The sequence below is a fragment of the Euprymna scolopes genome, chromosome 11 (genome assembly GCF_053919585.1).
Source record: "Euprymna scolopes isolate OS-2025 chromosome 11, ASM5391958v1, whole genome shotgun sequence".
NCBI lineage: Eukaryota > Metazoa > Mollusca > Cephalopoda > Sepiida > Sepiolidae > Euprymna > Euprymna scolopes.
The window spans coordinates 101,101,891-101,114,447 of record NC_136492.1 but is presented as its reverse complement, the minus strand read 5'-3'; the positions used below and the strand labels follow the sequence as shown (position 1 = coordinate 101,114,447).

General features: G+C 33.0%; 2 protein-coding genes across 3 annotated transcripts in view; one reads left to right on the top strand and one right to left on the bottom strand.

Moving 5' to 3' along the window:
* Positions 1-12,557, bottom strand: part of LOC145288002 (uncharacterized) — a 283,397-nt gene that overhangs the window by 155,786 nt on the left and 115,054 nt on the right. The gene's annotated exons all lie outside the window — the stretch shown is intronic.
* LOC145288005 (GDP-fucose protein O-fucosyltransferase 1-like) overlaps positions 1-12,557 on the top strand; it is a 71,088-nt gene that overhangs the window by 41,548 nt on the left and 16,983 nt on the right. For both annotated transcript variants that reach the window (XM_080136005.1, XM_080136004.1), the window contains exon 6: positions 7,081-7,211. In XM_080136005.1, coding sequence (XP_079992131.1) covers positions 7,081-7,211 — 131 coding nt within the window. The remainder of the gene's footprint in view (positions 1-7,080; positions 7,212-12,557) is intronic.

Sequence of the window (12,557 nt, the reverse complement as noted above, 5' to 3'; positions counted from 1 at the left end):
TTTTAAATGAGCCAAACCGCACAGACCACTTATCCAGTTAAGTAAAAGAATACTTGCCTTGCCTATGATAATATTTATTGAGTTTGTTTTACAATCCACAGAAGTATGAAAAAAAAACAAATATATAACAAATAAATGTTACCAAAGGCAAATTACTTTTTTACCTACCTTGATAAATTTTTGTTGTAAATGTTTATTCTGTTCAAAAACAAGTAGTCTCGAGCGTCACATGAGAACAGGAAAAAATGGCCACAATATTTCTTGAAGTATTGACATTGACTTAAAAATAAAAAATTATACAAAATAATGGTAGAAATCTTACTAACAATTGCCACGGCAACTTAAAGCCGTTAAAATGAAATTTAATTACCCTAATTAGTTTAATGTACTTAAAAACATAGTTGTAATCTGTACAAAATTTCCTTTCATTTGATATGCTATAAGCCATATTTTGTTAATTTCTTTGAATTATGTCGTGGTGTCCATCTTGGATTTCCTGGTTGCCATTTTGGATTTTCCACAGTGTAATGATGACAAATGATAATGTCCATCAGAATAATCTTTCGCATGATGATAAAGCATTACCTCCCATTTTTTTAAACTGTTTTTTATGATGCCATTAAAATGAAACTTAATTATGCTAATTAGTTGAATGGACTTGAAAACATAATTCTGATCTGTACAAAATTTCCTTTAATTTGATAGCCATATTTTGTTAATAATTTCTTTGAATAGTATTGTGGTGACCATCTTGGACTTTTCATCATGTGATAATGACAAATGATAATTTCTATCAGAATAATACTTCCTATAATGATAAAACCTTACTTACCATTTTTCTTAGCTGTTTTTATTATGCTTTTACTTAAAGCCATTAAAATGAAACTGATCTATGCTAATTAGTATAAGTTATCAAGTGGGATGGTCATAAATAAAGCCAAGTGAACCTTCTTGGTATTATGTTTAAAATTTCATCATAATATCTTAAAATCTGAAGATACAACTTTTTAAAGATGGATTAGTTTGTAAATTGTGCAAATTTCCTACCATTTTTAGCCACAAGCTTATATGCATTTGAATAGGACTGACTTAAGACAAAATGTTCAGTAAACCATGCATTTTTTTTATACTTTGAACGGTCATAACTCCAGTTCTAATAGGCCGATTTAAAGAAAACTAAAATAATATTTCTTGTTTTTATGCTCTTTTAAATAATGCTTAATTTGAGTTTATTTGATCTAAAGAAAAAAAAATGGTGTAGTATTGCTAATATAGATGCTTGGTAAAATACTATACTATTGAACATATCAAAATGAATTACGGAATATGTATTCTAGGAGACAGGGTGAGTAACGAGGACACATTAAATTTTTTGTAAATCTTACGATTCACACCATGCAACCGAACCATATCATAACCTCTAAAGAAAAAAAACAAAAATTAACATTTAAAACTAATGTGGTATATTAGGACTCCCGGGCGTTGCCGAGTCATCTAAGTGAGAAAATTTTATTGTTATAGAGATGTAGATGTTTTGAATTAGAAATATCCATTAGAGAAAGAAATGTTATTGAAACGAAATATTTCAATAGACAATTGGAATTCAGAAAAATGCTAAATGTGTTTACAGGAATTTTAACTTATGAAAATAAGATTTAGATAACAATAAGAAATAGAATTTAGTTATCAAAACAACGACTGTGAATAAGGACTGACCTCATTATGTGACATCAGAGGAAGAATTTCAGTAGCATGGCAACATGCAAGAACCATTCAAAGGAAAAAGAAAAGGAAACAAGGTATGTTCTTTATCTCGGCACCACGAAACAAGAATATAAATGTATACATTTTGTTATTAAATAAACTGTATTTTATGTGTAAACACCAACACCCATGCATTATACATACATGAGTTTATACTAGATGATTACAGATACACTGTTATAGATGTACAGATACACAATTACATGAACATGCAGACAAAACAGTCCATAAACTGCTATATAACATATACATTTTGGTACTTATTACACATATAGTAACACTAATGCTATATTTATTACTTATATTCATCCTAGGATGGATATTCTATTTCTTCTAGTTATCTATAATATAAATCTCAGCTGTCTGTTTAAATGTATGTATGTATGTATGTTTGTATGTCTACCTAAAACTTTCAACAGAGGCGACGGAGTTTCACGAAATTGGTATTGTTATAAAGCTCGACCCTTCAGACGACAAATATAAAAAAAAATTGGCCCAAAACATTAATTCCTTCATCCTCAACTGGACGCTTTTCTACAGGAAGCAGGTCGCTTTTTTCGCCAATATTTTCCAAAAGTCATCACTCTCTTTTCGATTGATTAGCCTAAATTTAAACCTTCATCACTTCCAGTTTGGCAATGGATGCGACAGCAAAGACGCCACTTTCTTTTTTTTTTTTTTTTTACATTCTTTTCCTCCTTCACAATATGATTTCAAGCCTGCTTGCCTACTACCACTTTTTTTTTTTTTCTCAAACCACACCTCAGAATACCCAGGCAGCGCCAGGCACACATGCTAGTGTGTGTGTGTGTGTGTGTATATATATATATATATATATATATATATATATATACTAGCAAAAGTACCCGTTGTTGACTGGGTTCAAAAACAGCCTACAGAAAATGGACTCTGATTTATGATAAGTTATGAAAAGGAAGGGTTGTAAATTTGGGGGTATCAAAACCAAAGCAAAATATGATGAAAGTAAAAATAAAATTGATAAACCCCATAATTTATTATACCATACCTGTTCAAACTGAAACACTTATCACAATATTTTGTGGATCTATATTAAAAAACCTTGTTAAACTTTGTGACATATTTCCATTCTATGGAGGTCAGGTGCGAACGAACACCCCATAATTTTATTATACCATATTTCTTCAAACTGAAACATAATTATCAAAGTATACTTACGTAGATAGATATGAAAAGTCTTTATTAAAGTTTGTGCCTATTTCCATTCTATGGAGGCCAGGCGCGAATGCAGACCCCACAATTTTATTATACCATCCCTATTTAAGTTAAAACATAGTTATCAAAGTATTCTTATGTACATCTATATCAAAAACACTTGTAAACGTTTTTTTTGTTTTTTTTTTTAATTTTTTATTTCCATACTTTGTGGACAAGGAGCAAACGCAGATCCCACAATTTTAATGAACCACCGTTCTGCCAGACCAAACGTACCCATTCGTGTGTCTCGATTCATCTTCTATCATTATATGTAATCAGTTTTTTAAAATAGTCAACCATATAGGAGCCTATTCGTGACCAGACACACACACACACACACACATATTCAGCTTTATATTATAGATATTATAGAATGAGGAAGCTTGAATAAATTTTAAGGTGTAATATCAATCTATATATCGATATTTTTAGAAGACAATTAAGATCTATTTATGTTTTAATAAGGGAACACATAGAAAAGGCTGTTAGCAATAATGTTTAACAGCACATCAGCTGAAATTTAACATTATGCATTTTAAATTTGATGGCTTAATTTTATAATTCTCTTAAAATGCTTGTCTGATTATGAAAGGGACTGAACAATATATATACGCAGACATGACAAAAAAGAATAGACACCCATAGAAACAGTTTATTTCAATGAACATAAAATTTATAGAACAAAATAAAAAACAAATAGTCACAAATTTACTAACTAATATTTGGTTGACATTCCCTTTGCTGTTTTTAATGCTAGGACCTTTCCAGGTATGGCATTGATCAGTTGACATATATCATATTGAGGAATTTCTTGCCATTTGTGAGACAATAATGCTAAAAATTCAGGCTTAAAAGAAGGCTTCCTTTTTTGGGGAAGGTTCCAGTCTAATATGCCCCAAAGGTTTTCAATTGATTTTATATCCGAGGACTGACTTGGCCATGAAAGTTTATTAATCCTATTTTGGCTAAACTAATGTTGTGTTGCCCTAGCAGAGTGACAAGGAGTTCCATCTCCCATTAATAGAAGGTTAACTTGGTTCTTTTTACCACTTGAGAACATTGGTAGGTGTCATTCATGTTATGTTGAAACGTTTTTAGCAGAATTGATGTTTCTTTCATACTCCACCAGGTTTAAGTGACCAGCACTCCAAATTACACCCCATACCATAACTGAGAAACTCCCATGTTTCAGTATTGGCTACAGTCTTTAAGTCAAACTTTTACTGAGAAAGCCTCTATACCCATATCCTTCCACCATCGGGAACTAATATGAATCGTGACTCATCAGAGAAAATGACATTGGTCCAAAAGGTCATTTGACTAGCTCAATCTTTTCTCCACTTGATATTGGTAGGACAAAGAGGTTTCTTCCTTGCAGCTCTATTATAGCAGCCCAGCTTGTGAAGATACCTGACAGCTGTTCTGGGACTAACACCAGTTTGTGTTGCAATGTCAGAGGCTTTGCACCAAGGATCCTCTTCAACATTTCTTTTCACAAGATGCAAGGTTTTTTCAGAGGGCCCAGAGTGACCTGGATGAGGGTTTGTGTACTCTTTATCCTCTCTTGTGAATTGTACAATCACTCTTAACAATAGAAAGGGGTATTTTAATATTTTCTGCAATTTTGCATTGACTAAGACCACCTTCATGTTGATCCACGATTCATCCTTGCATAAATTCTGATAGGTCTAATGCTTCTTCAATCTGTGGCATGCTTCAATTTTGTTAGATGCAATTTTAATGAGATACTCTAAGTTATTTCAGCACTATTCTTATCTGTAAATATAAATAAGCATATCTTAGGAAAAATATTTATCTTGGTGTCTATTCTTTTCTGTCGTGTGTGTGTGTGTGTGTCTCACACCAATACCTAGGAAGTAATGAGACCTCTGTATACTTATTCTTCCAGCCTTGAACACCATATCATTTTTATATGATGTTTTAAAAATAAAGTCAAATATTCTTTTTGCTTTTTATTCAGCATGGGTACAGATCCCATCTTATTATTGTAAACGGTCGCTAATGCAAAATTAATATCAGCATAAAATTTCTTGTGAAATATTACTTGAGAAAAGTTGTTTGATCTTGGTAGAGGTTTTAATTTTGTGTTGCATCTACAGTTAAATGATAATTGGAATTGTACACTTTTAACCCCGGATGGAATCAGAAGTAAATTAGAAAGTTAGGAAATACCTTGGAAGATTTTACTCTAACTGAAACTAATTTAAATCTTCAAAACGGTCAAACAAATTTTCTTTTTTGTATGTATATTTGTCTAAAGAAGCTTTGAGTATTTTATCAGAAAAAAATATATATAATAAAATAAAACTAAAAAACTGCTGTTTAAATACTAAATTCAACATATAATAGACTTAACACTTACATAAGCTGACTTACTGCTAGAAAATTCACAATCACAAAAGAGAACTGAACTATATAACAATGATCAAGAAGCCTTACCCTAAATTGTTAAATAGAAAACGAGATCAGTTGTTTACCATGTAGCTGTTTCAGAGATTTAAAAACAGGACAGGTATTAATTCATGGCTCCCAACTGGGAGATACCACTTCTCTAATAAGAGAATGTAGATACAATCCAGTTAATATATAAGTTAAAAAGATTTATATACATCTATAAGTATATATATTTATAATAATATATATAATATAATGTATATAATATGAGTATAATAATATATAAGTATAATATACCTATTGAAACTGTCCTCTTAAGAACTACTCTGTGATATGTTAGCATATAAAATTACATAGGAATAAAGATGCAGTAAAGAAAAAAAAAAATGATTTTACTCCTATGAATTTATTGTGACAATATGCCCCGTATCGAAAATTTCATTGGGATTTATTCCTGATTATGTATCGTGTTAAGAAAAGAAAAAAAATGTAATATGCCGGTCGTAGAATGTCATGACTCTAAATGGCAAGTTAACCCAAGATTCTTTGATCAGTACTGCCATGAAATAACCTAGAGCACAATTCAAGAAGAAATGACCGGACGTGACAGCAATACTATTCATATGTATCTATACATATATCAACTATTTTCTTATGCAATAAAATTTAATCACTCAAAAAACATAGAATGCAATGCCCTAATGGGTAAAAAAAAAAATGGGGTGAATGAAAGAAGCCAGCAAATTAAACAATCTCTTTCTTTTCCCCTCCCCCCGTTTTTTTTTTATAATATCATATAGAATATTTGGTTATCCGAAAACAAATGTCTGGGGAATTTAGTTTGACTGTTCATTGGGTGTGGGCAGGGGTTAGGATGAAAGGGTGGTTAATAATGACAGAATACTTAGCTGTTGGAAAAGGTATAATCTAAACAGTGAAAGTCCAACAGAAATAAAATATTCAAGAGAAGTAATCATCCAATTCCAAGCTTCCTGGAATTTTAATATTCTGTTGAGGTTCGTGGTAATATGCCCATTCTTTGGTTTGCAGTAAAGCATGGTTTTTGGGGTTTCTGCCCTTTTCTGCTATATTTGGAAACAGATAGGCATGTTTGCCCTGTCTCCAGCACAGTTATATCCATTGTGTTCGGGCACGTGAATAATTTAGCAATTTCTCCGCCACGGATTTAGCTTGTTTGTGTTTACATTCGACGGCATCTGAACTCGGAATGCTCCTTTTTTTTTTTTTTTTTTAAATATATTCTGCCCCATGTTGTCTGATTTTTGCATCAACTCTGTTTCAGATTACTGTTAGGAGAACGGATGGTGGTGGATTGGGCGCATGAATATAAAGATATGTGTCATGACAAGGGGTTGGATGGGGTTATTTGTCTGCCTCGTATCCGCTCGTAACTTTTAAAGCATGGACGTTCATGAATGACTGCCACTTTTCACTGATCAAATAAAAATCTAACCTGGGAAGGGGGGAGGTTCCTTGTTATCATGCATTTTAGCTAACTCTCGTACCGCTATCAATACTTAATCGTGCGCACCTAACATTATTAAAACAAAATAAATTATTTGTAAGGTTAAAAAAAAAAGTAATGTTTTAAATATTTTTATAATTGACGTGAGCTGAGTTCGTTCTTCATGTTTTCTGTTTCAGATAAATGCCTGTGCTCATCTTGATAAACATCTTCTTAAATCATATATGGCATCTCCGCAATGCCTTGGTTACGAAAAAGATGCTTCGGTTACTAAAAAGATGTGCTTACCACCTGTTGAAGAAATCCTCAGGTAAATAATGATTTTATGTTTCTGAATTTTTGTGATGAGGATTGCTTATTCATATTATTTGAATTCTTTGGACTACTGTTCTCATCTTCGGTGTTGTATTAATAACATTTCGGTGTTATATTAATAACATTTCGGTGGATGCAATTGCTGACCTTCTTCAGGTGTATCTTGTTGAACTCAGGAATCTTTCTGGCAAATTCAGGAATTTGCAATGGAACTCTGTATTTAATCTATGGGGGTAGCTGCTCTTGTTCTGTCAGCCATGACTGGGTAGAAGTAATTTGCAATTGCATTTTTGACTGGACCTTCCACCTCCATAAGAGTGTAAATTACAACTAAATTTCATCAAGTACTTTTTCCTCTTTTGATTCCCAAGTTTGACAGAAAGATTTCTGAGTTTGACAAGGTACAGGGTGGAACGATAAAATTGTCACCATAGAAAAGACTATATGATTCAATTTCCGTTTGATGAAAACCTGTTTTTTTTTTCTTTTTCGTTGCAGACTATCTACTAGTTGATCAGTTGTGTACAAATCCCAAGAAAGATAGGAGCCTTCTATCATGTCTAAAAGTAACACAATGTTCAACAAGCGAGATTGGAGATGCGCCGTTGTACAACTCAAGCTCTCTACCAATCCAAGTTTTGACAACAGGACCATTGCCAACACCTTCAAAATGCAAATCCGAACAGTTCAACATTTGAAGACACAGCTCAACGTGTCAGATGACCATTTCTGGTCACAGTTATGGTCTTTGGTGTGGTTTCAAGGAAGGGCCACACCAGGCTACCTTAATCTTAAAAGTGAACTTGAAAGTCAACACCAAAGTGTACCTGGATGTGCTGAAGAGTGTGGTGATCCTCTGGTGCAATCAGGTGGATGCTGGCAGACCCTAGGTGTAGCAGCAGGACTCAACATTGCCTTGCAAGTCCAAAGAGACCCAAGCTTGGCTTCAGGAGTGCTACAACTTTATACCCTTCTCTCACTGACCCACCTTCTCCTCATCCAACCTGAACCCGCTAGACTACTTCGTTTGGTCATATGTCAAGAACATCACCAACATGATCATCCACATCGCCAAAACCAGCCTGATTGCCACCATCCGCCGAGTATTTGCTGAGCTCCTGCCAGCGCTTGTGGAAAAGGCATGCTCCCAGTTCCAGACCCATATTGAGGTGGTGATTGAGGCTGAAGACAGCTACATTGAATAGATGTCAGCTCTATAACATAATCAAGTTGTTTTTTTGAATTGATTTTTTTTTTTTTCAATAAAAGTTTTAAAATAAAGCTGTAGTATTGTTTTCTTTAGAGCAACAATTTTATCATTCTACCTTGTACATCTAAAGAAAGTTGGAGATTACATCAGCTGAAACATTGTATAAATAACACTCCAGATAAGAACAGTAGTTTGAAGAATGCAAATAATAATTTATTTCTTTTGTCAACTTTTTATGACAATTTACTGAAAGTTCACAATTTATTTATTTTATTTTTTTTAGATGCCTTCTTGCATCTATATAACAATCTTTGTTGCTTGCTCTGTCTTGCATCAGGTTGTTCAGTCAGTGAATTTTATGCGTCAACTCTTGATTGGACAAAATCAGCAGTTTCTTTCCACCAATAAAAACGCAAGAAATATTAATTTAAAGTTTCTTCACATACTATAAACACTCAAACACACAATATTCTTCTATTTGTTCTAGTATCTTTTGTCCCTACTTGACACGTTAAAAGCTAATTTTGGCTACTGACCAAAGAGTCTCGACAGACGAATGAGGGTTTCACAGACGACTAAATACAGTGGCAGCAAATAATATATGCTGTTAAATGAACGTATGTACATAGTTCATAACACACATGTAAATGCACATGGTCAGCAAAATAAATATGCACACATGCACTCTCACTAATCAAAACAAAGGCACACACCCATATCTTCATGTCTATTCATTTACATACACATAAAAAAAGCACACAACACAAAAGTCAAATCAAACTCGTGTACTCCATTTCTACTTCACACAACAACTCCTCTGTGCTTTTGGTTTTTGCAGTTAAAAGGTACATATACATGCTGTAATCTACTCTCCCTGCCACTCTCAAAATAGGCTTTTTGGCACTTATACAGTTTAGTCAAGACATTAAAAAGTGAAAATATTGAAAAAAGTTATATTGTACGTACTTAATTTCATCAAGTAGTTTTTATTTTACAGCGAAAAAACAATTTGTTAGGATACCGAACAAAAGGTTCGATTTTTAGGAAGAAAAGCTAGTAATAAAGATGGGGAGGGAGTGTCGGCACTTTACATGGAGTTATCTCCTTGTGGAGTGTTCAACAAATTTCATAATGGCTGACTTCAACGTGCTCTCATAAAAACGTGTTTTTCTGCTGTAAAAAGTAAAAACTACTTGATCAAATTAAATTAAATTTTTTTTTCGGAGATCTTCAGTCCAAAACGGATACGTACAATATAACCTTTTTTCAATATTTTCATTTTTTAATGTCTTGACTAAACTGTACAAGTACCGGCTTTTTATCCCAGCCGGTGCCATCTCATTTGTATATGAGTAATGAGATTACACGTTACTTTGAGAGAATTGTCAGTATATAATCAGGTACGGCTGCCATTTTGCTATTCTTTTTCTTTCGTAACCTGATTTTACACACTACTCAAATTCATCCTGAAATTTGAGGTAAATTCGTTCCACACTCTTATTACTTGCTATGAATGGTGACAAGGAATTTTATCACAAGAATATTCTTAGGAATCTGAATTTTTGTATTTTACGTACTCTTTTTTTAATTTTGTTGTCTTGAGTTGTTATTACAAATTATTTAGTCATTCTTTCATTACATAATGCCTTTTCCTCTACAAATTTTGAAATCACATTTTCTCTCATATGTCTCGCATAAATTTTAGACGTCATTTTTAGATGCATCTGCACATCTTTATGAAATGTTCGATAGGTCTGTCACATTTCAGCTTGAAATAGCATATTTATGCCATAGTAATATTTCAGTCACGATAGTAATCTTAAGAGGGCTCATGAAAAAGAACTTAAAAATAAAACTGACAAATACACCCAGTGAACCAAGTATAAGAGAAATCCAAACAGTTGTACTTAAAGAGACAGTTATTATCCAAAAAAAATCTACCGGTTAAACTTTCTGAAATAGTGGGTGAATGTCTGGCACCTGGTAGAATGCTTCATCCCGAGCAAAAATTTTGGATATTTTTTTTTCGGTAAGCATCTGATGGCTTCATTTTGATTTCTCACATATGGACAATGTTGTTGGCCACCATATTGTCGCCTTTTGCCTGTAAGTGAATGGATGACTGCAAATGGATGTAGAATAATTTGAAATATGAAATTATTAACTCAATAAACAATCACTGACAGGTTGCATTGTAAGTTCAAACTTTTTAATTACCATTTTCTTATCCGCACGATGAGGAAGAATGTCTAACATGGTTGTTACTTGTATGCTTGTATTCAGTTTTATCCACTTTTAACTTAACTATTTCAAAATACCTGCTCTCTAACTATGGCATGTGATAATCTCGGCCAATCACTCTTTTACTCTTTAACAATTAAACATAATACTTTTAGTTAATATTTACCTTTATAAATGCAATAAAATTTTATTCAGCCTGCTACCATTTGAAATGCAAATATCACAGAAACTACAAAGACTGGGCCTAAACTGAAAACAGGCATTAAGGTTGAATAACATGAAATTTATTCTTAAAAACTGGAAAGGGAAATTCAAGTTTTTATGTGGATTTCATTAATGATTTCACAAATTTTACAAGAAAGATTTTTGCAAACCTGCTTCAGTTTTTTAGCCTGCATATGCTTTCCTTTTGGATTTTTTTCTGTTATATCTAAATCTGTATCACAGTTGATATTTTGTGTTATATGGATTCTTTGGACTTCTGTTCTCATCTTGAATGTCATTTTCACAATCTTTCGGTCGATGTAACCTCTGACTTTCTTAGGTGTATCTTGTTGAACTCTGGAATGTTTCTGCCAAACTTGGGAATTTAGATATTCTTGAACGGAGCCCTTTATTTACTTCATGGGGGTAGCATGCCGAGTTCGACAAGATACACCTAAAGAAGGTCGGAGGTTACATCGATCGAAACATTGTGGAAATGACACTCAAGATGAGAACAGTAGTTCAAAAAATCCAAATAATACGAATGACCAATTCTCATCTCAAAAATTCAGAAATATAGTTGATACTTGTTTAGCAAATTTTCTTACAAATGCATGTTATATAGTCTTAGTGAAATATACCTGATCTGACTAACGATGCAGAACGCTTTTTCTTTACTAATAAATAGGATTTTCCATACCTGAGAAAAGAAAACATTATACATATAAATTTGACCTGTTTCTGTTTGAATTTATTAAATTGTGAAATTACATTGAATTAACTTGCTTTCGTAATCTGCAATCTTTCGGTCGATGTAACCTCTGACTTTCTTAGGTGTATCTTGTTGAACTCTGGAATGTTTCTGCCAGACTTGGGAATTTAGATATTCTTGAACGGAGCCCTTTATTTACTTCATGGGGGTAGCATGCCGAGTTCGACAAGATACACCTAAAGAAGGTCGGAGGTTACATCGATCGAAACATTGTGGAAATGACACTCAAGATGAGAACAGTAGTTCAAAAAATCCAAATAATACGAATGACCAATTCTCATCTCAAAAATTCAGAAATATAGTTGATACTTGTTTAGCAAATTTTCTTACAAATGCATGTTATATAGTCTTAGTGAAATATACCTGATCTGACTAACGATGCAGAACGCTTTTTCTTTACTAATAAATAGGATTTTCCATACCTGAGAAAAGAAAACATTATACATATAAATTTGACCTGTTTCTGTTTGAATTTATTAAATTGTGAAATTACATTGAATTAACTTGCTTTCGTAATCTGCAATCTTTCGGTCGATGTAACCTCTGACTTTCTTAGGTGTATCTTGTTGAACTCTGGAATGTTTCTGCCAGACTTGGGAATTTAGATATTCTTGAACGGAGCCCTTTATTTACTTCATGGGGGTAGCATGCCGAGTTCGACAAGATACACCTAAAGAAGGTCGGAGGTTACATCGATCGAAACATTGTGGAAATGACACTCAAGATGAGAACAGTAGTTCAAAAAATCCAAATAATACGAATGACCAATTCTCATCTCAAAAATTCAGAAATATAGTTGATACTTGTTTAGCAAATTTTCTTACAAATGCATGTTATATAGTCTTAGTGAAATATACCTGATCTGACTAACGATGCAGAACGCTTTTTCTTTACTAATAAATAGGATTTTCCAT